At 41.2% G+C, this 27,900-nt stretch overlaps 1 protein-coding gene across 2 annotated transcripts in view; it reads left to right on the forward strand.

Annotated features, from left to right (window-relative positions):
• The first annotated feature begins 405 nt into the window (after positions 1–405).
• Positions 406–27,900, forward strand: part of prim2 (DNA primase subunit 2) — a 107,550-nt gene continuing 80,055 nt past the window's right edge. Inside the window, exons 1-7 of one of the 2 annotated variants that reach the window (XM_088610531.1) lie at positions 406–546; positions 1,043–1,198; positions 1,743–1,855; positions 3,434–3,528; positions 4,453–4,573; positions 12,586–12,681; positions 13,515–13,652. In XM_088610531.1, the coding sequence (XP_088466657.1) occupies positions 1,051–1,198; positions 1,743–1,855; positions 3,434–3,528; positions 4,453–4,573; positions 12,586–12,681; positions 13,515–13,652 (711 nt within the window). In that variant the 5' untranslated portion in view covers positions 406–546; positions 1,043–1,050. The remainder of the gene's footprint in view (positions 547–1,042; positions 1,199–1,742; positions 1,856–3,433; positions 3,529–4,452; positions 4,574–12,585; positions 12,682–13,514; positions 13,653–27,900) is intronic. The other variant, XM_088610532.1, reaches the window with a different exon arrangement.

Consider the following 27,900-nt stretch of genomic DNA (forward strand, 5'->3'; position numbering starts at 1 on the left):
TGTCTTGTGAAATAAAATCCCTTCTTTTGTGATGTTACTTCAAATACCCTCATTGCCAGCGTCGCCAGTCACGGGGCAGTGGAAATCTAAAACACCATATCAACAGATAACACCATTTTATCACAGAGTTTTCACAGTAACAAATCCAACTTGAAGTTTAAGGCAGACATAAAGACGGTTTACGACGTCTAGACACTGAAATGCGCGCCTTCTTCAAGCCAGAACGGTAACAACCTCACATCTGTTTCTATTTCAGAGTTTCTTGATACCAGTTTGATCACTTCAATTGAAAAAGCAGTCACAAAAAGCAACGTCTTTAACCCCACCAAAAAAAGTAACTCCAACTCCAAAACACACTTGTCAAAGTTCAGTCACGTGGTTCTTTAGCGCGACACAGTCACACTTCCGGAGGCGGGTTCTTGGGCACGACCGCTGTGATTGGCTTGTTCAGATGATGGCGTCACTTACGCGCGCTTTGGGGGAGCTGCTAGTTGGCGGTAGTTGGAAGAGCAAGAGAGAGGAGAAACGATTTGGATAATTGCGGTTGTGAGTAGCAATATTTTATCACAATTGCGTAGTGACAAAACACCTTTATATTATCCATTCTGCTTGTGTGTGGAGTCGGTTTGCATGGGGGTTCTCTTTATTGTCTTGCAAACTCCTGTTGCTTTTTCTTTTCGGAACCATGCCTTGTCGCGATTTATGAAGTCTTTCGATTGTAGCCACGCAACTAATTTTCAAGAATAACGAGTCCCGTGATTGCAGGGCAGGGATAACCCTTAGCTCTTTCACTACACTGCAGTGACAAACACCGATTTTCAGGAGGATCGACTTACGTGTACAGGGCTACCCTGAAGCTACTGCTTCACGTTAGTTTTATTTCAGAAGCCTGACGGTGAAAACGAAGCTAGTATGTTGTTTACTTATCCCCTGCAGTGGGTATAAAAGGCAGCATTGTTAGTAATGTGTTAAACGCGATCCTCTCTCTGGGGGTACAGTATATGTATATGGTAAATGTGTATGCGCATTTTTTCTTCTTCAGAAATCAACATGCAGTTCAGTCGTAAAAAACACAAGAAGGTGACAGGAGACTACCAGGCAGAGCTCTACGGACACTGTCTTCAGTTCTACAGTCAACCGCCGCTTGAAAACATCCCCCTCTCCGAGTTTGAGACCTTTGCCATTGAAAGGCTGAAACGTAAATACACAACGTTGTCCATTTGTTTTAAGTCATAAAGTCAAAAGATGACGGCGTTGTAGCAATGAGCAATGCGTGTCTTTCTGTGCTGAATGCGGAGGACAAGTGTCCCGAACAACCCCAGATATAGTGCGGTGAAGAAGGTTGCCGCCTCCGAGCTGAGATAGTAACTGAAATAAGTGCTGACGAAAAAATAAATTTTTGGTTACATTAAATGAAAATTATTTCATATTTACAACTGAGCTTGCTTTATAGAAAACGCTGTATTGGTTTTAACTGTACCGACTCCTTTTGAAGTAGTTTTTGAGTGTGTCTGGAAAAGATGGGCAAAGATCTGGCAAAGGGCTTTCCTGTCCCAGGCTGAAACCTGCGAGCTCTATGGAGTGTTTCCCTGTCACACTGTGAGCCGTTGCTGTGGTTCACGGTTACATTACCAAGTGGTGCTTTTATAGACTGTAGATGTGAAGGACTCTGTGCTTTTTGTTACTTAAACTGCAAAAATTAGCTTTTTAAATTTCTCACCTCCCTCAAATTCTTTTTCCAGTTCTTAAGACTGTGGAAAACCTTGGAGTGAGCTATGTGAAAACATCTGATCTGTATATTAAGAAGCTGGACAGTGAGATTAAAACTCTGAACTTTCCATACAGGTCTGAAATGGTAGGTGCATTCTGATTGTTGTAGATGTTGTTTTGACTTGGTTAAATACTGTATACACCACGAATACTGGCAGTGGAGGTTACTCGGGGAAAAATCAGTTGAAAGAAGTGTAAAATATGAAGTGCACAATGAGGCATTGTAAATGTACACTATGAACAGGAAGCTCCTATATGAAATGTAAAACCAGCATAAAATTTGTGTTTCTCAACCTTTTTCATCCCACAATACACCTCAGTTTGGCACAGTGCCCCTCTCCCAGCACATGGACATGCACACACACCAGGGTCAATTTCCCCAAAAGCCAGTTAACCTACCAGTATGTCTTTGGACTGTGTGAGAAACGTGAGAACTCAGAGGAAACAGGAAACCCCATGTGTACACAAGGAGAACATACAAACTCCACACAGACAGCACCTCACATCTGGAATTGAACCCAGGGCTCCGGCACTACTGGACAGCAATGCTGACCACTGTGTCCCCTTAATATTTAAATAATTTTGAATACTTTGGTTTTTCTCCTGTGGGGCTTTTCGGCAGTCCTGTGGACCACTGGTGCAGGGGAGTGAGACTGTGCTCAGAGGACCTTTTTTTAATGCAGCGGTGCGCTGTGTCCCAGTCAAATTATTCATCAGCACGGGAGAAGCATTCCTCAAGGTTTCATCTTCTTCAAGCCAAGTTAAAAGATGAGCATGCAGTGTTAGTGTTCGACTGGAAGTGCAGTATTTTGTGGTTACCCCCTGGGACAGTAAGACACTGCGGTCTTCTTGGTTTCTGATGGTGTGGTTTCAGTCAGCTGCACCTGGGTGCCACAGGGAAGAAGACAGAGGGGTTCATTAGGAAGTGCATAATTAGCTGTCTGAAGTCTTTAATTTGCATGTTAAATTAACAGATGTTTTATGTTGGCCAGAATAGTCTTTTCCTGCAACTTAAATTAATGATCAGGCTAATTTATTTTAAGGAGTTTTACGAAGCATTTAATTATTCATGGCTTTTGAATTGGAAAAAATGAGCCAAGTTTATTTAAAACTGTCTCATTGTAAGCTGTGCTGTGTGCCTGGAATTGTTACGCATTGAATAACTTATCTGGACTTGCATAGGGGTTGCATGGTTATGGAATTCAGTGCACATATATTAAAATATTGAGATAATCTTCAAATTTATTTCAGAAATACAGTAGTTAAAACATCTTTGGGAAACTGGGATTTAGAGACCCCTTGTGCTTCAAAATGGAACTGCATGGTGCTGTCTCTTCACTCTGGGTGCTCTGTTTTGTGCTTGATGTCCATGTGCCAAATGCCTTTCCATATTATGCACTTCGGTGGTTTAAATAAAAAAATTAAGGAAAGCTTTTGTGCAGCATAAAACAAGCACAAAATAAACATTTATGTATGTTTTAATGCCACAGTTCATGGGGAGAGTCAAAGAGTAATTTGAAGCAAACACTTACTGTACTTATTTCTGGTTTAACTAGGTGCAGTGGTGACCTATATATCTTTTTGAAACGTTTGTCGAATCCTTGAGAAAGATTTGCTATTTTTAAGCCCACATTAATATTCCAATGCTTTCTGACTTATCCAGGAAGAGAAGAAGCCACAAACTGGGCCTTCAGAGTATGAAAAGAGAAGAAAGGACCACATTTCTCACTTCATTCTTCGCCTTGCATACTGCCAGACGTAAGTGTCTCTGCTCAGTGTGCATGAAAACACCTGCCCTCCTGTTGAAAGGAAAACTGCTCATACAACTTGCATAGGGTTTTTTTTAAAGTAAAAAAGGAATGTCACTAATCACAAGCCTTTAAAGCTTTTGTTAATAGCTTTTATGAACCTTACTGAAGGTGCTTCCTTACACATAGGTTTGTGGGAGTATGGTGCAAGCTTCCCAGACCTATGTTGAAGGTGATTGCTTAGCTTCTTTAAAGAACAGGTATCGAAGATCCAGAGCTCCATTGGCTGCTTGCAACCAAATGAGCTGGATAGCCCTAATGGCCTCATTTCTGTTTGTAACTGCTCTTCCAGTAAGATAAGATAAGATTACTTTATTGGCCATATACCATTTCTTGCATTAGGAATTTGTCTTTTCACAGAGCCCAACTTGCTCTCCATGGGATACACAGACAGGGAGAGAAGCTTGGGGTCAGAACGCAGGGTTGACCGTTTGAATGGCGCCCCTGGAGCTGCTGGGGTAAAGGGCCTTGCTCAGGGCATATGCGTGCATTGTGGTATATACTGTAGGCAATAAGAAAAAGTTGTTTTAAACACTTTTGGTTCAACACAATTTGAAACCAGCAACCAGAAACCACAATGAATTTACAACTCATGTAATCAGTCCTATATGGATGAATTAATATTCTGAAGGATGAGGATGTCTAATAACGAGCGCAAGTGGCCATGTGCTGACCTGCTCCTTGGCATCTCTTGGGCTCAAGTCTGCAGTTCCGTCCTGCCAGTTTCCTCCTGGGTTCACATGGTGTCTCAGTGCCCTTGGTGAGCCTGCACAGCAGCGAATTGTCTGTGTACCCACGCACGAGCAGAGGTGTTCAGGGACCGGTCGTGTCCTAGTAGGATATGTCCTGATAAAAATGATTCCTCCGTTTCCAGGGAAGACCTGAGGCGCTGGTTTATACAGCAGGAGATGGACTTGTTTCGACATCGGTTTAACGTCCTTCACCCAAAATACAAAAATGATTTTCTGCGGCACAACAATTTAAAGTATGAAAAGGTAAGTTATTGGTTTCTTTCTTCTTCTGATGGGAGCCTCATCCGCTTAGACTTCAGGGGCTGCTTTGTCTTGGAGAGTCTCGTGAGCTGCCCTCTCGGGTGGGTGGGTGGGTCACCTGGTCTAGCATCTCTTCTAACAGGGTGTGGTTGGAAGGATTGACCTTTTAAAGCCCGTTAAAACCATAGAGCACATCTGGGCGAAGAGAAGAGTTACTAGTGATCATGCAGGCCCTATAGAGGTATTGCAGCTTCAGCTTCTCTGCTGGCCAGCTTGTGCTTCTGAGTGAGCGGGCTGTAGACCTGTGGTCTCATAATTGAGAACCGGAAGCATGTCTTTAATGTTCCTGTTCATGTTCTTAATGCATTTTAAATCATTCGGATGACAAAATGTCAGCATATTGTTTGCTTATTGAGTTTTGTGAAGCCATTGATTATTTCTGCCATGTGCTTTGTGGTGATTATTAATCCTGGAAGTATCGAGCAAAAAGGAAGCAAGATCTGGTCTTAAAGCCAAATACAGCCATGAGATATTCTCCATCTTCATCTCTTAAGGTTTTCAAGGCTTTCTATGCCAAAAATAGACTGTTCTCGAAGGGTTATATGAACATCAGAAGGGGGAGCTCTAAGCCTTCTGAAAGTGCATTGTCAGTGTGTTACTTTAGATGTAGGGAGGCTTCAAAATAATTTGTCTCTTCTGGCATTTTATAATTCTAGAAACAGGAAATCTGGATATCTCTACTGTTCTCTATATTTACATTAGGTAAAAGCCTTGTCTCTAGATATTAATGTAATTGGACTGTCTTGTGGAGTGTATTTGAATTTTAAGGAGTTTTGGGTATAGATTTGTGCTAGACATTCGATACCACTGATATAAATCCAGACTGTTGTTTAATGCAAGCAAGCAGTCAAACCTATCTATTGTCCAAATCCCCTCTCCTGTTTTGTGGGGTTTTAAGATAGATTCTTATTAATTCACAGTGTGGAAACAGTACGCGAAGGTGTTCTATCAAGCCGAAGCCTTCGCACCGTTCTGTGTGCTTTCACAGAGACCGGGCTCAGGGCGGGCGTAGGAGTAGCGTGCATAGCTGCCGAGTAATCAATAGATTTGATAACTTTCTCCTGAAGGTACTGTACGTCCAGCAAACCTATCCAGCTGCAGAGCAAGCTGAAGGTAGAGCAGAGGATTGTTTTACCCACACGGAGAGAGCGAAGGAGGTGAACTTCTCTGAGGACGAGTGCTTACTGACCTTGAGTCAGAGCTGCGCAGTTTGCTTGATACTTTTCTGTTCGCCAGCGCAGAGGCACAGATGCTCGCTGCTGTGTGATTGAGATTTTGAGAAGTATTGTTCAGTTCTGGTGTGGCAACAGACAGCCTGGCACTTCTTGTACGTCTTCCGTTACATCGCTGACCTTTAGCTTTCGCTGGAAGTATTGATTAGTACATCCCAGCTCACACATTTCCCAGACGTGTTTCCCAGAAACATCTCGGAATAGGGTTTTCCACTTGGTATCCCGGTTGAGGAAGGCACAGATTGCATATAGATTGTATATGCTGTGGGCAGATATTAGATAACATTTTCATAAAGAAAATAAATAGAATTGCCTGTGTATCTCTCTGTATCCTCCTCAGTTCACTGAACCTGCTGCTTGAGTGCTTGCAAACATTGTCAAATGTTTGTGCGTCTTTAGAAATATTTCTCATGTGTCAGTCCTGCAATTGGGACTGTCTTGCGGAGTGTATTTAAATTTTAAGGAGTTTGGGGTATAGAATTGTGGTAGACATTCTAAACCTCAAATAACTGATATAAATCCAGACTGTTGTTTAATGTAAGCAAAGTCATACCTATCTGTTGTCCAAATCCCTTTCCCTGTTTTGTGGGGCTAGCAGTGGTGGTAAACGTGATGTTACATGTACCTGCTCCAGCGTATACAGCTGCGACTGCAGTATTGTTCCTGACTGGAGCTCCGGAATGTGATGCACATACTGACACACACTTGTTTGTCTGCAGGAAGAAGAGCTTTGCTGATGGTGTATAGCCTCTGTCGCTGATTAAGACTCAGCTGTGCTGCCCTACTTGCTGATCTGTGTTCCATCTTTTTGTTGCTCAGGTTTTCGAAAGCCCCCCCCCGCCCCCATACTTAGTTTGTAAATGTCTTAGGAGTTTATTTGGTTTTCGGCCGTTACTGGCCAAAATGTATGTCACATCGCAGTGTAGATTAGGGCCTTCGATTCTCCCAAGCCTCCTGCCTCCTGTTCTCCACAGTCTGTCAGTTTCAGCTTCCTCTCTTTGTGTCGTGTACGGTACGCCAAAACTATCCATTCATGTGGCAAAATGCAATGCATTTTATCGCAGAAACTGTACTGAACAAAGCTGTTTCTCTCTGCTGTTGAGATTGGGACGACCCATCTTCAATAGTGATACAGAACTGCCGTCACTGAGAGTCACTGTGGCACGTCAGTTGGCACGGCAACAATGTGTTGCTTAGGGAAGTGATGCGTTTATTAGTTGGCCAATAAAACGCGCAAAAGGGTGTGGCTTCTGGGAGCATGAACCAATGAAATGTTGCAGGTTTCATATCTCGGAAATTTGTTATAATTTAAGAACAATAATGAAATGAAAGGGGTTTTAAATGCATTGTTTTGTGATCTGGAGGTTCCTTGCAGTGATCGGTGGGTCAGGTCCTGTAGTTCAAGAGACTTTACTTTCCTGCTAGCCTCACCATGACTGAATGACTTTCCGAAAGCATGCGGGGGGCTGGATTCAAGTATCAGGGACTGATTTTATTATTATGAAAACTGCAACTGAAGAATTTTTCTTGGTTAGCTCAGTAATAGATGTCTTGAATGTATCAGGCTCAGGCTTAGATTATCTATTGAACCGTACTTTTACTGTTCCATAAAATAATTTTAGCTATTCCTAGTAACGGTTACATTTAAGAAAATTAATGACAGAATCACATTGACAATAGGGTGCCATTATCAGTTCTCAGTTATTGGGAAGGAGCCCGACCTTAATATTGTCCAGCCTTTGTGTTGCAATTTGTCTTCTGACATTTTAAAAAGGACTGATTAAATTTCAGGAAGGTGGTTTTCTGTGAAGTAATGATCAATTGCTCTGTGTTCTGTGATTAGAAAACCGCAAGAAATGATTCATTTTTTATATTCGGGTGAATTAATTTCTCTGAAAAGGAGAAAACTATGTTTTTAATTTTTTTTTTAAAAGTCTGTCCTCCAGTATTAAAGTTTAATGGTCTATTTCTGATAATTACAGTCCTCTTGCTCAGTACCTATACGGCAACGCACAGCACGTCTATGCCAAGGTTGTAAGTTTGAGCCTCTCCTGGGATACTGGCCCCAGTTGCTTTGCTAAAAAGCTTTTCTGTATCAGTTGAGTTGCAGTCGTCTGTGTAACTGAAGGTTTTTCAATTGATTTACCTGCTGAAGGAGTTTTTGTGTATCTTATCATTCCACACTCAATGTGTAGCTGCAGGCCTTAAGGCCTTGTGCTGTTCAGATTCCTCAGTTGATGAATCCTCTGTGTCTGTGATGCTTTTGTCTGGAAGTCTTATTCATCATTCCACTGCAAAGTCCTCCCAAGCCTCTGTAATGGGGAGAGCACTCCTTTTCATTGCTTTATGCATTCATTGTAAATATGAGCAATTATGAGTTTAATTTTGTGTTGGTTCATCACCAGAGATCTTGAATTAATCTAAACAGTAATTTTGGTGATTTGAGTGCCTACTAAGGATACATATATTTGAGTCCTAGGTAGCTTTATTTTTTTGCAATCCAACACTTTGGCTAATTTTTTCTATTCCTGACTACTCTTTTATCTAAAGCAATCTCTTATAGTTAGTAGTATGCTGTTTGAGTATTCATAAAATTCCATTGATGTATGTGTGGTAAAGTTAAATTGCTTTTAATTCTTGATGCGATTGAAATTGCCCCTAAAATGCTGTACCTTATGCTAAATATATATATATAGAATCTGGGTGTTTCAAACTTTTTAAGTTTTCTTACACACTAAAGATGAGTGTAGTTTGTTTGGACCGTGGCGTAAATGGGCGTTTTGCTTGCCATGTGTGGACACAAGCAGCTGCCCCGCAGTCTTGAGCGACGAGCACCTTGTTTTGTCCGGAGGGTCAAAGTCAGGCACCGGCAGGTTATCTAGAAGTAATGGGGACCAATCTAAGCACAAAGGCTTTTGAAGGAAGGTGTTGTTTTCCGCTGCAGAAATGCGCGCCCATCAGCCTCCTTGGTGCCGACGTGTGTGCTAATTGGAATGTGAGAGCCGGAGTGCTGCTCCGCCAGAGTGAGGGCCTCTTTCTCGGACACCGATTTGCTGTGAAATCCAAATGGTGAAAACTCTTGGCAGGTATCACCGCTTCACAGGAGGCTCATTTATGTGGAAATATTCTTATAACAGAATCATTTAAAATTGAAAAATAATATGACTAAAGAGGGCTGACCACCTGAAAGATGCACTTCTGAATTTAAGTTTTTCATGTCATTGAGGCATTGAAACGGGGCTTTTAGAAAGTTATTCTTTTGGTGTTATAAAATCAGCATAAGGCTGAAGGATTAAACCTCAACAGGTTGTATATACTGTTGCAAAATGAAAAGGACAACAAAGCTTAACATCTGTCGCTTGTTGGGCACGTAGTTATTTAAATTTTGAGCACATTTAAGTGTTGTTCTCGATGAAATGTTGAGCTCAGGTCATGTGATTTCATCAAATGCCAGGTGCTTGGTGTTTGAGCTGAGCTGAAATTGCCGAAATGAGTTGATTGGGTCTGTAGATGCAGCCAATTGAGAAAGACATGACTTTGATGAATGCAAGGAGAGTGAAAAGTAAGAGTGTGCTCTCCTGGAGTAAAGCAGGTCGCCTGCTGGCTTCCCCATGAGTGAAGGAGGCCTGTGTGTGAGAGAAGCTGCCTGTAGAGTGAGATGTTCTGCCCAGCAGTCAGCAGACTAGTCCAGAACAAAGTGCCGGCTCTGTGAGGGACCGTCGACAGGAGACGATGTCTCTGGGAGGGGGTGACCTTTGCCCAGAAGGTCAGTGCAGGTGACGGGCAGCCATAGCCGTCTTTGTTACACCCTGTTGGTTAAAGGTCCTGAGCTTTACCAGCTGTTCCATTTTACAGCCCAGTCCGGAAGGTAAAGGGTTCTGGTGGTATAAGCGCAAGGAAACAGTGCTGAGGAATGTGGCCCACCCTTCCTTCTTTATCCTCGACCTCCCCAACGTCCACGGACAGCCTCACGGCGGCTCATGCGTGCGGGCTGACCGGGCCTGTGCGTCAGTGCTGCCGAGATACCCCACACTAACTTCTTATCCCTTCTATATTGAAAGGCTGTCACAGTTTCAACTTAAAACTCAAAGTGATTCCTGGTCTATATATATAGAACATATTTGGTTCTTTAGTCTTGCATTTTTTTTCCTGCCTCACGTTATTTATTGTTATTTATTTTTATTTAGATTCCATTTCTTTTGCTGCTAAATTCACAGGAGAATCCAGGCCCCGAGCCTGAAATTCACGCGACGTGAAATCGCTCCAGATTCCATAAGACTTAGTGGCTCTGTATTGAAGACACTATGCAGCAGTGACCTTAATGTCTACAATGAGAAACAGTTGCGTTCTGTATTTTATAGTGTTAACTGGTATTTCTTTACTGGAGCATGACCGTGGTCAGTCATTTCTAAACCGTGTTTGAAGTGCGGTAGTGAATTTTCTTGTAGCTCAAGGGATTATCGATTTCCTAAATGTTTATTATAGTTGACATGTTTAAGGAATGTTTAATATAAATTTAAAAACAATCTGTTCTCTTGTGGTGTTGGTTATTGTTGAACTCCTCTGCGCTTTCTAATTGTATGATGAAAATTTACTTAGTTTCAGTACCTGTGTCTAGTGCTGAACCTTTGAGGGTCAAAATGTGCAGTTTAATAAATGAACTTTCTTCCTTCAGAAGGAAACCTTCTTGAGCGCTCTGGGATTAAATAACAGACATTCAGTCCAATTTTTAACTTTAATCCAAAACCAATGGAAGGTTACTTTTGGATTAAAATGAATTCCAGGCTCAAGCATCCGACATGAAGGCTGTTCATCTTGTGCATTTTCCATGGCTCTCTTTTAAAAGCCACGTGTCACTGGAGTCTTTCGCCCTCCGCTCTGCATTAATGCTGTAGGTTCAAGCCATTGTCTTTGAGCAGGTGAGTTTAAGTGGCTCACTACAACATGTTTTAGACAAAGAACTTGAAAATGGGGGTGATTCCAGATTGAAATGAAACAGAAATGTAAAAATATAAAGGTTCTTTTTGCTTAAGCTAATTGTGACACAATGAACATGAAAATTAACAGGATTGGGATTTTAGCTGCTAGCTGTTATTGTAATGTTTTGCTACACTTAGCAACAACCGTTTTACACAATTTAAATTAGATTTTCATATCTTTAATTTTTATTACTTAAAAAGGACTGTAGTTTGTCATTTTCCCATTAGGTGGAGTTTGTGGGTTATTTAGTGCGGAATGTAGCCGGCTCTGTGAATTTTCAGAAGTGATGGAGGAGATAAGTGGTAACTGTTACATGTAATTTCAACCATTTCAAATGAGACCATCTTACATTTCCACTTGGGCTCGGTCCTTGTTCACTTCAGAATTAAATGTGAGCCTCTGAGGTTTATTTAATTTCACCTGTCCAGACACCCTGTCACTCTTATTCTTTGCTTGCCCTTATCTATTTTTTAAAGTATTTTCTAATTACCTTCCCCCAGGACTTCTGTGAGTTGTCATATATCACTGGGTTCCAAAGGCAAGTTTAAAAACTCTTCTGCTGAAGGGAGGTAGAATCTGCAGAGATAAGATGGCCTGTGAACTGGCAGAATAAAACTGTAGCCTTGTGGTGGCAGGAATCAGGCAGCACGTGAACTGGTGTGTCAGTCTTAGCAGATGAAGGTGCCTATACAGTATATACAATAAGATGGACATAGTTGTATAGCTGGACACCTACAAAGAAAGATGAGCTGTGAATATACGCCATTTGCTTAAGAAACCTAAATCTAGAATCTCTATATTTATCCTGCTTTCATCTGGGAATTGAAATTAAGTGTCTACATTTCCAACCTATTTTTAAACAGTGTGGAATTTACCGATATAGTGCCTGTGCATCTGCTTGCTTGTTAAATTGGAGAGAGGTAATTGTTTTTCCCCCCTAGAAACAATTTGTCACACTTGTTTTTTTTTCTTCTGATTACAAAATAAATTGAGCAAAGGGATTCAGTGTTTCGCGGACCGAGCACTTGAAGACATTTCCACCCAGCAGTGCTCTGTCATACTGACAATGGAAAAAGCAATACAAAACATAATTTGAAGAATATGAAGAGGTCTCCAGATATAGATTTCTGTCTTCTCTTTGCTGAGGTGAAACTCAGATTGCCACTGGAGTGTTGTCCACTGTTAGGGAACCTTCAATTAAAAACAGAAGATTACATTTCAGACATTTTGACTAACTGATTAATTACAAATGCCTAGTTGCTTCTTCTGGCAGTGAAAGTTAATAGTAGTGATTCTAACTCAGTGAATAAACATCACAATGCAATAAGTAAAACAAAGCACTTGTCACAGGTTATTAAATGTCATTGTACAGTTACCTAATGTAGAGGAACAAGTAATAGGTTTATTCCCTGCTGAAAAGAGAAGAGAGAAAAAACACAAGGTTTCGGCTGTGGAGCCTTCTTCAGGAGTGGACCTCCTGACACCCGAAGACGGCTTCACAGCTGAAACGTTGTGTTTTTTCTCTTCTCTTTTCAGCAGGGAATAAACCTATGACTTGTTCCTTTGCAGACTACGCATGCTGACACAGCTACCCACCTCAACTACTATTACCTAATGTCCCATAAATATGTTTTTCTGTATTAGCAGAAAGTTGTCTTTCTCAGACTTTTGTTCAGTTGTTCAGTACGGGTGTGTGGTTGGTATTTTTAAGTGAGTGCTTTGCATTTGTTCTTCTTTCCACAGCTAAGTGATGAAGATAAAAGAAGGTTGGGGTCCAAACTAATCAACTCAAACTCTGCTATTAGTAGCACCAAAATTGAAGAGCTGGAGATCTACAAGGTAAACGTCAGGAGTTTGACTGTGATGTAGATTGCATGTAATTGGTTGTGTTTGCTGAATGTTAGTGGTGAAGCCCGAGTGTTGCAAATTAAGATTTTATATGCTCATATATGTCCCATCAAAACATTTAATTTATGTCCCTGTTTTAAAGATTTAAAGAGAGTGCAATTTTGGAGAACTATAATTGATTTGCAAAGGAATTACCACTTGATAGGAGGAATGGAGTTCTTAAAAATTGATACAACAAAGCCACAGGGTAGCCCACATCCCCTGCCTTTTAATCCCATCCAGTAAATTTGTTTATTGGGACTAAGTCAGTTTTACCTGATGCAAAGAGTGAAATGCTTTCCCTGTTTCTATGAATAATGCTGTATGAGAGTAGAATTGGCATTGAGCCTCTAAATCTGAGCTTTCAACCTTTCCAAGCACTGTATGTTGGGAGCTGCCCTGTATAAGGGTGTCTGCTAAACAAATAACAGTCCACCCATTTTCTAACCACTCTGTCCAATGCAGGGTTGCAGGGTAGTCGGAGCCTCTCCCAGTACGCAATGAAGTAAGATGCCCTACTGTACAAAAAGAGTTGTGCAGACCTTGCAGCATCCTAATAGAAATAGATAAGTGTATTGTGGGATGTTTTTATTTGACACCACAATAAATCTAATGGCAAGAGCGCTGGCCCCAGCCTCCCTGGTCAGATAAGGACGGAATACACAGATTCTGAGATGGCATGCTTTTAAAAATGCAGTGCTGTAAAGGCTAGCTCACCCTCTGTAATCTCTTTCACAATAGCCTGCAGTGTGAGAGGAATATTTGTTGATTTTCTTTTGGAACAGGTTCCGTTCCAGGATGCGCTTGATTTAGTTCGAGCACGAAAGGTCTTCCTTCAGGAAGGCTTTGCCTTTATCCCCCATCAGGAGATTGTTACGATAGTCCTGAACGACTTCCGGACAAGACTGTCCAAGGCACTTGCTGTAAGTCACTCAACTACTGCATTCACTACAGACTATTTTTAAAATGTTGATCCCCAAAACATTGGAGCCATGGAAAACACTTTATATGAATTATTCAGAGTAACAGAGGTACATATTAGTTCAGCCACCTCTGTATTTGAATTGTTCAGTTACATGAACTGCCTATATATTACCTGTTTATTTTTAAAGAGACCTTGATTTTAAAAAAGGCAACGTCAATGTAGCTTTGCAAAAGATTAATAGGCTCAGGTGACTGTAAAGTACAAACACTTTAGTGTGGTGGTTTTGCAAGATTTTGGTAATTTTGCTCCAAAAGCTGGTGTTTCTTGGCTGAGAAAGCGAGGCAGCTTGCGTGGAGCTCAGGTTGAGCTCTGGGATGTGCGATTTGAGCCGGGTCAAGTTGCGATCAGACTGTAACCGAGGTTCCTCAGCTGTCGGAACAGCGATGGGGCCCAAGCTGTCATTGTTCTGGCCAGCGCCGACTGATCCGACACTCCGGCGATGTGCTGCTCCTCCAGTCGGCGCGGAGCGGCGACGAGCTCTGCAGGTGGGCCCGTCAGGAACACGCCCACATGCCTCATTGGTTCTACAGCTTGTTGCTGTCACTGCTGGAAAGCCTCGTCTTCAAATGGTTACTGATTCCGAGCTGGGTGGACAGATAAAAAATAATAATTGGTTCCAAGTTTTATGCTAAAAGCCTTCATTCCTATTCCTTTCCATTCTCTTGAGTTTTAGGTCTATTTTCTTTCCTGGAAATTATTTACATATTTGCTTCCATGCCACATAATTTCACAGGCCCAAGCAAGTGTGATATTTACATTTTCTGAATTAATTGATGGCAGTGCGTAACAATTTTAGAACTTTTTTTCACACTAAAGATTATTTTTTTGAATGGAGAAACATTAAGATGATTTGTTGCTGTTTAAGTATGTATTAAGAATAGTAAATGTTTAGGAAAGTACAAAAAAGTTTTGGGCATTTATGAGCAACTAATGTAATGTCCTGGCTCTATTAATATAAATCAAAATACCACCACCACTGCTGTGAAGGAGAAGACGATTCCTGGCAAATATTTCCATTGTGACCTTGCAGCTGTGAGCTGCTTGAAAGGTATTGAGGATGAAAATGATTTTTGTGGATTACTAACAAGCCTGAAAGATGTCTTTCTTTGTACATGTGTCTTCGTTGCTAAAGGGGTTTATACTAAAGCTGTTTCACAGGTTTTATAGGCTTAGGGATCGGACTGTTATTGTGAATCTGTTTATTTAAGCTCTATAAGTGCCAAGATAATCTCATTAAGGTGCAATAGCTCTTTTTCAGAAGTTCTACAGATAACACGAGGATCTCATTGCTATGCAAATCCAGCATTGGTCTTCTTTTATGTAAAATATAATCACTGTCACAGGGATCAATGTTTAGATTGCCAGGCTGGGATATTTTAGACAATGAAATGTTTTTTTTTAACAATGCTTCGGAATTAAAGTTATTTTTGGAATAGAGTGAAAAGGGCCTCTCATCTAAAATGGGGCACTGCGGAGAGAGGCAGTGGAGAGGTGCCTGGTTTAGATCCCAGCGTCTTTCATGATGGAGGTGAAAAGTCCTTGGGATTGTTGTTTCACTTGTCTGGGGTCAGAATGTCAGGTCTGAAATAGATGTTGTACAGTTTTGTCTTTTCTTTTTGTTGCTGAAGGTTGTGAAGCAATATTGCCAAATGAATTTCCCCCAAGTTTGCAATAATAAAGATTTTCTAAGCTTACGTAATCCTGTGGGGAAAAAGCATATTATATAGTTACAGACTGAAAGGAACTCAACCTCATCATTCTGGCAGAAGAATGTGGGGGCTCTTCATACTAGTCTTAGAAGGAGCTGAGCAGGTTACTCCAACTGCCTCTGCCCTGCAGTGTTTTTAGGTTTGACAGTAGAATATACTTCTTTACAGAAACAGTAGCGAGTGTCTGGAACAAGTTTACCCCATTTCTTTAGCTGAAGCAAATTCCCTGGAACCTTTAACATAATACTAGCTGAGCTTCTCAAAGAAGTGAGCCAACAGAGACAAAACAGGCAACATGGGTGAAATACCTTTGTGAATTTCCTTTTGTTCTTATGCCTCTCTGGAATAAGCAAGCATTTTCACTGCATACAGGACCATGTAACCGTAGCGATCACATCGGAGTCTTTGGTCCATGACTCTTTATAGTCTTTAGTCTATGTTTTGTGCTGTTAGGGCGGTGGTGATGTACTGTTTTTGAGAATTTTTTGTTGTTGTGGGCAAGGGTTTGGAGACATTAATGGGGAACACTTGAATCTGGAAGCTGAAAGAAATAAATTTGTTTTTGGTTGCAGAATCTTAAAGAGTATACTTTCGGAGACATCTCACTTAAAATTTTGTTTTCTTTTTAATATACTTGGAAATTTTGGATTTGAGTGCAGAGTGTAGTCAGTAGTGTTTGACTGAACATTTTTGGGGGATTTAGTCATCACAGTTTGAAATGCATATAGCTGTTACTGTAACCACACCTGGAATACAGCTTGCTAAAATTTTCACAATGTCTGAGTTCAGCTCCCAGCTAGTGCATGTTGTACTGCCATTTGGATTAGACCGTGACAGATGAGACTTTGATTTCTTTCTACTTATACACTGTTTTTTCATTAAGGTTACATCAGAGATGCCCTGTGCTATAAATCTACAGAATTTGTGTTCAAGACGATAGTTAATGGAAGCAGTGACTCTCCTGCTCACACTGCACTGAGAATTTGTATTAAATTAAGAACCAGTAGATGGTGAAATTCTCAGGAAATTTGACCCCTTCGGCGACTGCCTTGAAAAGGTAGCTTATTTCCAGTTTGTTATGAGTCTGAACGGGGAGAATAAACTGAAATTTGAGGAGGTGTTCGCAGTGAGGCCTGTAGTGGGGGGCTGGGTCACTCCTGCCCGTGCTCACTCGGCTGTGCCTGTGAAAGAGCCGCTAAGGTTGGGGGAACACCCAGTCCGGAGCCACAGAGGCTCATGGGGCCAGACTCCCCGCTGGACTGGTGGCCAGTCTGGCTCGGGGCCAAACCCAAGCAGCGCCGCTCCAATATATACAGTACTCGCGCAGCTGAGCAGGCTGGAACAACCACAGCACTGTCTGCAGCGGAGACTCAACCCCACAGCCTCTCGGCCACCATGGGTTCAGATGTAAAACCGAGGTCATTAAAAATCCCAGGGCGTTTCCCTAAAAGAGTAGGGGTTACCCCGGTGCCCTGGCCAAATTTCCCATTGGCCCTTACCAATCATGGCCTCCTAATAATCCCCATCTCAGAACCGGCTTCATCACTCTGCTCTCCTCCCCACTGAGAGCTGGTGTGTGGGGAGCGTTCTGGCGCACTATGGCTGCCGTCGCATCATCCAGGTTGGGGTTGGACATTGGTGGTGGTGGAGGGGATCCAATTCTCCTGTACAGCGCTTTGAGTGGGGTGTCCAGAAAAGCGCTATAGAAGCGTAAGGAAGTATTTTCTATGACCCCGGAGTTTATCAGCTATGCTGTCCCCCACCTCAACAATGGGAGCAGTGGCTCCAAACTGTGTGTTCGGAGGACGTTGTGGAGGCCCCTGTGCTCTCTGGGAAGTGACTGGGCTTGCTGGGGCTCCTGTGCTGGTGTGAGGGCATCATTGAAGCAGTGAAGCAGGAATGGCAGCCATGCTCAGGGGATAGTAGTAGTAGAATAATTTGAAGTTAACGCTGTTCTAATACTGTATGTGTTTTAGTAAGGAATCAGGTGTACTGTACTTTGCTAATGGTGGGTCTTTGTGTTCTATTTCATATTGCTCCTGTGTGCCTTGCAGCTCCAGATTATTGTGAGTTGTGAGCACCCGTTATCTTTATTATACTTTAGAATGATAATAAAAAAATGTGCCAACTAAGAGTCATAAGTTCTTTTCTAGATATACAGCATCAAAGTATTAAATGTTCTACGGCATGTACAATACAGATACAGAATTGCTTGTTCTCGGTGTTCTGCATAAATACTTAAATATCGAACTTAAAAAGCTCTATTTTAAAACTTTGATTTGGGGTTAGAAGCTTCTGCCTTTTTGTCCTTTCAGTGTTACTTTCCAATGACATGTCTGAAACAACACATTTATATCCATTCTGCCACGTAATCCTGAAAAACCATCAGCAGATTCCTGTTGCTAGGATACGGCAGAATACTGAAATAGCTTCTTTTTGTACTTGTAAATTCAGTTCTTTGACAGTTCCACTTTCATAGAGCAAAAATTTATTCAGCGACTACAAAGAAAGATGCATCACCTGTACAGTTTCCAATTTAAAAATTTTGCACACTGGGACCTGGGGAAATACAGGAGCCGTTATAGAATGATTAAGTATGGAGCAAGTCATTTTTAACTGAGACTGGTTAGATATTGAACAGCATTTTATTTTAGGTTACACTGGCTTTTTGAAGTCTCCTGTGGTGCATTGAATTAAGACTAGCCAGTATTAAAGGATTGTGCTGGAATATTAAGCAGCAGACAAAAGTTACAATTGAGACCTGTGGTTTGAAAAAAAAATCAATATTCTGAGTAGTTCTAACTCCATAAGTTATTTTTAAAACGTTGTAATTTAAAAAAAATGTGATGTTATGAAGTTTTCTTGTATTCCTGTGCAACAGCCTACCTTCCTATTCCTGTGCAACAGCCTACCTTCCTCCCTTATAGTTTTGAACTGTTTGGAGGGTAGGTAATTTGTTCCCAGCAGAAATGCCCACTCACTTTGTTTTTTTTATTGTCTAGGAAGACTGTCAAACTTTTTCTGAGGATCAGTGTTGTGTCCATAGCAACACAGCTGCCATTTGTTTGAGCGACATTTATAGTTGCACTGGGTGCTGAGCAAATGGGATGGTACCGTAGGGCAGGCGCCAGGGATTCGGAATACTGTAGTTCCCATCCTGCCGATTAGCTCCTTTTAGTGTTGGGACCAGTGAAATAGCTCCGCAGGAAGCCATGCAAAACTTGTGGGTGAAATCCGGCCTGAGGTGTCTCGAAAGCTGTAGGAGACAACACGGTGAGGAATGGAAGTTTTGTCGAGCTTGGAAAACACGAGACCAAAATGCTGTTGTAGCCAAGGTTGGAAAATGCTGACAATATTTTTTCCTTTCTACTTCGAGATAATGAATTAGTTTTGAAGTCATTAACGTGCATCTTTGTGGAGAAAGCTGCAGTTTGCACGGGATTTGTATGAGAAGTGCATCTTTCTTTCCATTAACACCACACTTGCTGCTGACCTAGTTACTGATTAGTCTTAACTGTCCCGGAAAAAAAGCAGTTTAGGTATTCCTGTCTTGAACTCTCTGCTCTCTTCTTCTTGCCTCCCTCTTTCTCTTGTTATTCTCCTTTTTAATATTTTTTTCTTGCTAAGATGAGCACTACCAGTTCACCTTGTGTAGGGTTCGTGGTGGTGTAATTGTGGGAAATATTGATGACCTGTGACGGGAGGTGTATTCTACAGATTTTTAAAGTACTCCCATGGGTCATATTGCATAAGATGGCTTTCTCTCCTGATGAAAGATCATTCCAAATGTAATTACTCATTCTGACTCAATCTTTAGATTTAAAAATATTTTAAAAATATTATTTTAAAACATAAATTCAAATGATTTTTAAACAAAGATGCTGGCAAAATCTGTTCTTCAATGAATGAAAAAGAGGAATTGCAGGCAGGAGGATGTGAACTAGTTAAGTGAGCTGGTTAAACCACACTGGCTCAGCAGTTTCATTGTTGCAGTGAAAGGCGAGATTAAACCCAAATCATGTTTGCTTTGTGAATTGTTGCACTGTGGACTGGCCCCAAAGTCATGAAGAAAGGGTTCCTTGTTCTCCAAATTAAAATGGTGATTTATTTCAGGAATCTGTCTCTTTTTAAGAACTGGTAAGGAAATGATCAAAGTGGAAGACGGAAAATACTCCAGAAGCATGTCATTTTCAATATCTGTGGCTAAGTGATCTAACAGTTATTAAAACCCAACGGCCCATTTACTGCAAAAGTGACCATGAAAAGCATATTGTGAGGAGTGCCTCTGGTCTGTTTGATATTGGACATTATGCATGCAGAGGAAAGCTTTATTTTCATTACTAGCCCCTATCTGCTGTCAGGAAGAATGAGGCTCACAACAAAACCGTTCATAAAAAGCAAAAGGGAACTACCATATCCGTTAAGGGAGAGGAAGAGCGTTCCTGTTCTCACAGGCTTTTTTTTTTTTTTTTGCTTGCTGTTGACATGAGCTGAGATGTGTTTCTTAGGTTTCATTAGAAAAAGAGCATCAGTAAAATAAACTTGAGCATTTTCGTAAGTTAGGCAAACCTAGTCTGTGTCACATTCTAAAACACAGAGAGCAGTTTTTAACCATCTGGAGTTTCTGTTTGTCCTTTTTGTTCTTCAAAGACTGAACATTTTTTTCATTTTCATTTTCAAAAGGTAGTGGAAAGTGTGTGTAAATTGTATATTGGAAGGAATAGAGACCTTCTATGGCCATGCTGTTGGACATTAGAATTGACAAATGTGCTCCCTTATGTAATTTTATGGGATAGATATCTAATTATTTTTTCAAGAGAGGAAATAATTTTTCTGGAAGATTTAAATGCATTTTTGAGGCTGGTGTTCATTACTGAGGACACGATAATAAAGCATATGGTAGTTACATTGTTTAGTGGTCAGAGAGGATGTATATTAATTTATCATTATAACAGTTTTAATTCACCCTCATAGACCATATTAAGAGCATCACCCTCTTTTTTATCTATGGATTATTGTAATACTCTTTTAAGAGAGAAAAAGATAAAGATCAGGATTACTCTGGATTTTTGTGAATGTAATTTAATATGGTTGACAATAACTCACAGTGGAGCTCCCTTTCTACTTCAGAGCTGATATTTTAGTTGGGGAAAGTACATGCTTTTGTCATACCGTTGATATCCGTGTCGCTGAAGCAGTCTCATTTGAGATGCTCGTTCCATGTGATCAAGGTCCTGAGACCATCACTGGGCCTGTGGTGTCTTCCAAAAAATCCCATTGGAAATTGTGAATGATGGTTTAATAGGAATTACCTGCTACTGCTACTCAAGTTAGAGATTATGTAAATATTTTGTGCAAATCACCTTGACAATAGCAGGAATAGTGGTTTATGTTACTGACAATTACAAAGCTATATCAATTGAAGCACTTTGAGTTCTGGGAAAAAAATCCTTTTAGATTTCACTTTTTTTCTGTTAACTAAAGTCCAGTTGTCATTCAGGACAGGTATGATGTTTGTCAGGTTTATAAAATGTGGTAAAGCTCTTTGCCATGGATGTATACAATGTAGAACATTTTTTATAAAGAAAAGGTTTAGGAGAACTATATTTAAAAAAATCATACAGTGAGACAACTTCATATTTTTGGTCATAGTGATGCTGTAAATTTGAAGTTATAATTGACAAAAACTTTAAAGCTTTAATATTTAAAAACAGAAAAAGCTCAATTTCAGTAGACACTGATAATAGAACAAGTAAAAATGAGCATTAAGTAGATTAAAAAGTTCCTTGAACTTTGCGTTGACAGTTTTGAGCACTTTAAAAGGGTTTTTGTTGCCGTAACTGCCGAGTAATGATGATAGTTGGCGGTTCCTGCCTCCTTTGCATTTCTGCCAGACTGATTCCATGACAGCTGCTGGAAAAATGTCATTTCCGTTTTATATTCATGCCGTCCAGGTTTTAGAAATGGTGATTTAAATTATTAGTTTACAAATGCTTGGCTCCTGAAGAAGGATGCAAACATGGCCAGTCAAGACTCTCATTTACGGTACATTAAGGAAGTCTGTCTGCCCGTGTATGATGCATCGCTGCAATCCATCTTCACAAATGAAAACATACGCTGCCTGCACATTCAGCCTCTGAGAGCATTCTGGATATGGGACGCTGGAAGAAAATGAAATGTGTCAATCTTCATCTGTTCAGCCCTGCCATAAATCAAACCGTGAACAAGAACGTTACGAGACTCAAAATAGTTTTCCAGAGAGTAATGTTGAAATCAATTGCCAGTTTAGAAATCACAGCAGACACTGAGAAAGTGGATTTCGGTGGATGAAAGTCAGATTAGAGACGTATTGTCTGATGAAAAATCAGTGCATTCCTTGTTTCCTAAAAGAGTTTATTATAAAGAATTAATGTGGAGAAGACAGTACTAGTGAAAAACTTTATGAATCCCTCCAGTTTGCATTATATTTAGAGCATGTTAACATTCAGTAGAGATTTATTTTGTCAGGGATGGAGTGACAGAGAATGATGTAACAGCCAGCAGGAGTCTTGAAGAAATGTTCCATAGAGAATCATTGTTTTCTGCACACAATTCCAGAACAGAACTGGGAGAAATGTTGCGCGGTACAATAGAAAGGGGGGTGTCCTAACATCAGCTAATGAAATCTCAGTTAGACAGTGTGACCCAGACACCAGTTTTGGGGTATTTTACCCATGGTGTGTTTTTCAGTAGGAGCTGATCCAGCTTCCACAGCTGTCTCTCTCGTTTTCCCTTAACAGTCTCGAGACTCGCCGAGTGCCCAGTGTGCTAGAGGAAATACTCCAGAGGCCTTGGAAGGATTTCCATTTCTTCTGTGTTAACACGCACAGTTATACGATGTCTTTGTTGGATTTTAAAGCAAAGAAAAAATCAATACATGTTGGACAAGGATGAACTGGAAAGTGTTCTGTTGCAAAGGATAGAAAAGACTTGAATGCCACAGACAGTGGTATTTGGGGAAGTTCCATCAGCTGTTATTCTGTACAGGGCATGCCTGGACTTCGTGCTTTTCTTGTGATCGGATACCTGCTTTGTGCGGGTGTTGCTCTTTCAGCTGTCCTTCAGTGCAGTGGACTTAGAGATGAAGAAATTACAGTTTGACACACTTTAGAAGATAAAAGTTCAGTGTGTGAGGCATCCATAGCCATCCTTGTACACTTTTGGGTTAATCTATTTATCATAGATTAACGTGAGTGCCCATTGTCCATCAGGATCCCCCTTCTGGGATTAAGAGGTTATGTGGACAGACCTTGAGAGTGACGGTGTGAACAGGGCCTAAGTCTCCTTGCAAGATTTCCTGAAGCCACACAGGACTCCATATTCTGAATTTCCTAAGCTGCATGTCATGTCTCTCAGACCTGCAACGTCACTGTAATGGAATTTTTAGTTTCCATAATGCCATGGACCCCCCAGATGAGTGTTATGTAGTCCCCATCTTTTCCTCAAGACTTCTTCCATTATAAACAATGAAGGCTCCTGCTGAGTTCTGCTCTGTAGTGCAGTGGGTGCTTTGTTCTTTGGATCAGGACGCGTTGATATTTGGTTATGTTTTATTCAGTGTTTATTATGGCCAGCAGCCATATCACCCTGCAACTCACAACTGGCAACCCACTGAAGCTAAGCAGGTGTGAGCCTGGTCAGTACCTGGATGGGAGACCTCCTGGGAAAAACTAAGGTTGCTGCTGGAAGAGGTGCCGTCCTTCGGATGAGACGTAAAACCGAGGTCCTGACTCTCTGTGGTCATTAAAAATCCCAGGGCGCTTCTCGAAAAGAGTAGGGGTGTAACCCCGGTGTCCTGGCCAAATTTCCAATTGGCCCTTACCAATCATGGCCTCCTAATAATCCCCTTCTATGAATTGGCTACATTACTCTGCTCTCCTCCCCACTGATAGCTGATGTGTGGTGAGCGTTCTGGCGCACTATGGCTGCCGTCGCATCATCCAGATGGGGCTGCACATTGGTGGTGGTGGAGGGGAGTCCCCATTACCTGTAAAGCGCTTTGAGTGGAGTGTCCAGAAAAGCGCTATATAAGTGTAAGCAATTATTATTATTATTATTATTCATGATGTGGTCAGGGCATCAGGTAATTCCACAACAGATTGTTGACCAGTCCACTTTGCTGCAGTGCCAACACCCCTCGACACCACAAAGCGCTGAGGGGATGTTCATACAAGCAGCTCTTGGATGTTATCGGCACAGGGAGAGCTGTGTTTGAAAGATAGAATTGAAAATAATCTCCAAACACTCCTGTAGCCCAAAAGCACCTATAATGCCTTGTTATTTCTGCTCTTAATTGCATTTTCAATATATTTTTTTTTTCTGGTGGTAGAGATGTTTGGTCATTAAGATTTGTGGCTTCTGTGTGGGTATGTACAGCATGTCAAGATTCTCCCCCTCTGATAAAATCACAGGCTGGCAGGTTGTTGGAGTGATACCATGCAGTATATTGAGAGAGAGATTTCAGGACGTTTAATTTTGTCTAGCTTTTTTTTCTGTATCACCTGTCACACAAAGGTAAGATTTAGAGGAACTGAAAATGTATAAAGCATACTTTGGAATAACTTTTTTAATTTGCTTTTAAGCTTAATTAGTTTAAGGGTTGGGAAAAGTTTTGGAGGCCTTTATATGTCACAAATCTGTGCGGCTGCTGGGGGAAGATACTGGTGCTCAAAGCCAGAGGTTTGAAAGTCAAGCAGTGCCTGTGAACTTCCTGCTGAGCCCTGATATTTCACACTCAGGCTTGTATTTTCTTTTTCCTGGCCCTGTTGCGAGGGGTTGTGAAGCACGTTTTTCATGAATGTTGTTTTTTTCTGGGAACACAATTTCATTGTTTTTCTTAATCTTCTTTGAGGTTTCTCATTGAAGTCTGGACACTTTCTCATTTAATCTTTAACGTAGTTAACTGTTTCATACATACATTTATGTTGTATACTGTTTCACATGTAACACTGTTGAGGCATCTTGATATTTAGTTTTTACACTTACAGCGTTTATGCGGGTAACTCAGTAGCGGTGAGGCTGGGTTTCAGTCCAGCCTTGTGTGTGGAGTTGCACATTCTCAGTTAAACTCGCAAAGACACGCTGGCTGGGGTGTGTGCGTGCGCACGCTGTGATAGTCTTCCGTCCTGTCCAGAGTGGAGTCTGTGCTTGAGCCCTTTTCTTCCGGACAGGCCAAGGGTTTCCACTACTCTTCCCAGGAACAAGATGAACAACCCGCAAGCCAACAATCCCCCTTTCCACACATAGTGGAATTTGCGGCAAGAGGGAATGAATGTGACATGCCGGCCTGCCATGTGCCACCTTGAGCAGGCTGGAACTAAGCACTGACCTCAGCTCTGTGCCTGGCTTGTGACCGTTTCAGCGCTGCAGCTGCTGGCGCCTGTGATGATCTGACGAGACGGCGGTGCCTAGGCATGCTATGATGGAGAAGGCACTGTTAACAGAGTGCAGCGTGCAGTTCTTACTATACTCGACGCTGGGTTTGCCCACTCATTTACGAAGCACCACCGTGCATTTAATTGCTTACTAGAATTTATTTGCACATACTGTTTGTATTATAAATCTTCCTGCTACATTTCCTCCCTCATTATAGGTCAGGTTTGTGTTTGATCCTGATAAGCTCCTGGGTATGTATACTGTGCATTGTCTCTTAGTCTACCTTTGATATGGCTCTGTCCCACCCAGTTAGGCCCTCTCACACCAGACAGTGTATTGTAAATTTAAACAGGGCTTGATTCCTGTAATACAATTAGGGCTGCTGTATACAGCAAGTTATCACACACGTGCATATATGTTCTAGTCGTATGTCATTTGCGATTGTTATATTAATGAAGTAAATATTTGTCATATCGTCATGCAAATGTCCCTTATGTTGAAGCACTGTTCTGCTTTGACATCTTTAGGATATCACCATTTTGTCTGTTCGCCCTGACTTTGATTGGGTGGTAATGCACTAGCAAAAAAGCACTTGTTGATCCCATAGAATCTTGCAAGCTCTCCTCGATCAGAAGTTTCTATTCGAAAACAAGAGCTAAGGCATACTAGTTTGTGTGAAGTTATTTTGGCGTGTGGTCCAGGTCTTTGTGTGAGGTGGCAGGTGAGCAATCAAACAGAAAATGCCCTCTTGCCTGCCGTCCAGAGACAAGTCCAGATTTGTAGCAGCCTCATTATCTTTGTTTTTGAAGCTCCCCTATTGACTGTTGTACAATCAACAGATACTGAATGTTTTCCTGTAGATGAGAAAATCCAACCTCCCTCTATGTGCTCGAAAGGCTGGAGGAGACAGGCTGTGTGCAGTCAGGTGTCTCTCACACCTCTCTGCCTGTGGGACTGCTGATGGGTCTAACCCAGGCTGTCAGCCTTTTGATGTCGAGATGGCAGCCCAGTTTCCTGACAGGCTTCAGTGTAATAGGAAGAGAAATCAATAATTTCTGTTTTCCAGAGTAAAAAATGGGGGTATTTCTCTGTTGGTGCAGATAAGGCAGTAAACATGAAACAGACTTGCAGTATCTAGCCACCCACTCGATTTGCAGTATCTTTTTTTTATAAAAAAACGTGAAGTCACTGAATAAACAGAAAGCAGCAAGCAAAAGGTTTTTTAATGAGTCTTTTCTGATGGATTGCAAATTTGATGAGTACTTACCAGTCGGTTGAAATAAAGGACTTTGTATTTTACCTGTATCCACACAAGGACATTGTAACAAGATTTTCATGTGCTGTAATTCCATCTGAAAGCTTAAATAACATTTCTCATCGCACATTACATTTATTGGCAGCGACAGTGTTCATTGATTAAGATTGAATGTGTCTTAGTAGGTTGTCTGTGTAAATTTTCTTTGTGTTCCTTTTGCTCAGTTTGTATAAATTGGAAAAATCCGTTAGATGTTCTTACAAAAACTGATTATAAAATGGCTTTACAAGCAAAGTAGCATTTGCCTTAGATTCCTGTATAATGCCAAATATCCATCCCAAATCTCTTCACATAGACAGTCTCTCTTAATCGATCGGCATATTCATCGATCTTGAGCTGGAATGTAGTCAAGGTGTTGGGGTTAATGTTTTTGCATTGTTTTGAAATTTGTACTAGTCCATGAACACCACTTAAGAACTTTTCTTGGAGGTCTCCAAACCCAGTCCACACCAGGACCAATCTTGTTGAGATCTTGTAGTTCAAGTAGGTAGCTGCATCGGCATGCTGAAAAGAGAAGAAAGGAAACAACCTTTCTGCTGTGGAGCCTTCTTCGGGTGCTGTAACGTTGTTTCCTTTCTTCTCTTTTCAGCAGGAATACACCTTTTTACTTGTTCCTTAGTTGAGATCTTGTGTGTATAGCTAGTGAGGATTCACGAATCAATACATGGCTGGGGTTGTGATCTTGATACATTATCTACTGTGATTGTCTCAGATCCAGTCATTTGAAATGCTATGAGCTCGCATTTATTCCTAAAATTCTGTATGAAGGTTTATATAGATCTGTTTTCCAGCATTAGTCGTCATGGTAGAACTGTATCAGAGAGCCTCTTTGCAATGGATTTTATGTAGTTAGAATGTGGTTTGTAATGCAATGTTTAAATTTTAACATTTGAAGTACTTAAATGCCCTTTAAATTTGGAAGCAAACAACAAGACATCCTCTATCTGAAATTGACGTCAGTCGTCGTGCTGGAAGAACGTCGGGCAGTAGACTTGGACATGACTACTTCACGGTGTGTGCTCTTGCTTGCAGTAACAGAACATGTTTTACGGGGCGTTTATCAAAAAGAAAATGTTCTGCAGTTCACGTTGGTATGCTAATCAGTTTTGCATCCAGATAATACTTTCTGTTAATCTCCCTGGAGCACACGTCCTACACTTAATTTAGATAGATATTTTCAAAGTGCTGAAGCTGCACTGTCATTTCTTTGCTTTTAATTCAATATCGCGGTGAAATGAGAATAAATGACCCACAGCTTAGAAGTGAAGCAGTGTCTTGTAACAAGACCTGGAGAACATGCGTTTGTCTGACACAGAACTGAACCTCTTAATAGGCTCTAGGATGGCGGGGAGGCGAAGAGAAATAGATCAATAGGGAAGGAGCTCCGAGTCCTTGCGCTCGTCACACTGCTGTGTGCGTTCTCTCACTCCCCGTGATTCTGAACCTCTGTCCAGCCCCGGGCAAGACGGTGCTTACGAAACCGTGAAACTGCGACCCTTTCTGCACAAAAAATATAACAAATATCCTAAAAGGGTGTAAAAATGAGATCCCCAGTTGATGCTGTTGACAGACTCTGTTGGAGGAATTAATGTTGAGGTAAATCAAAAAGCTTTTTTATGGCCGGTTTTTGTTGGGTAGGGAAAGTTAACCTTTTTGATAGAAATATGAGCAGGTATGTGTGGCAATGTCTTTTTTTATATAGCTGCACACACTGTACTTATCCTTTCCTCTTTAATTTAAATCCAATG

Source organism: Lepisosteus platostomus, chromosome 17 (genome assembly GCF_059453375.1).
Source record: "Lepisosteus platostomus isolate fLepPlt1 chromosome 17, fLepPlt1.hap1, whole genome shotgun sequence".
Taxonomy (NCBI): domain Eukaryota; kingdom Metazoa; phylum Chordata; class Actinopteri; order Semionotiformes; family Lepisosteidae; genus Lepisosteus; species Lepisosteus platostomus.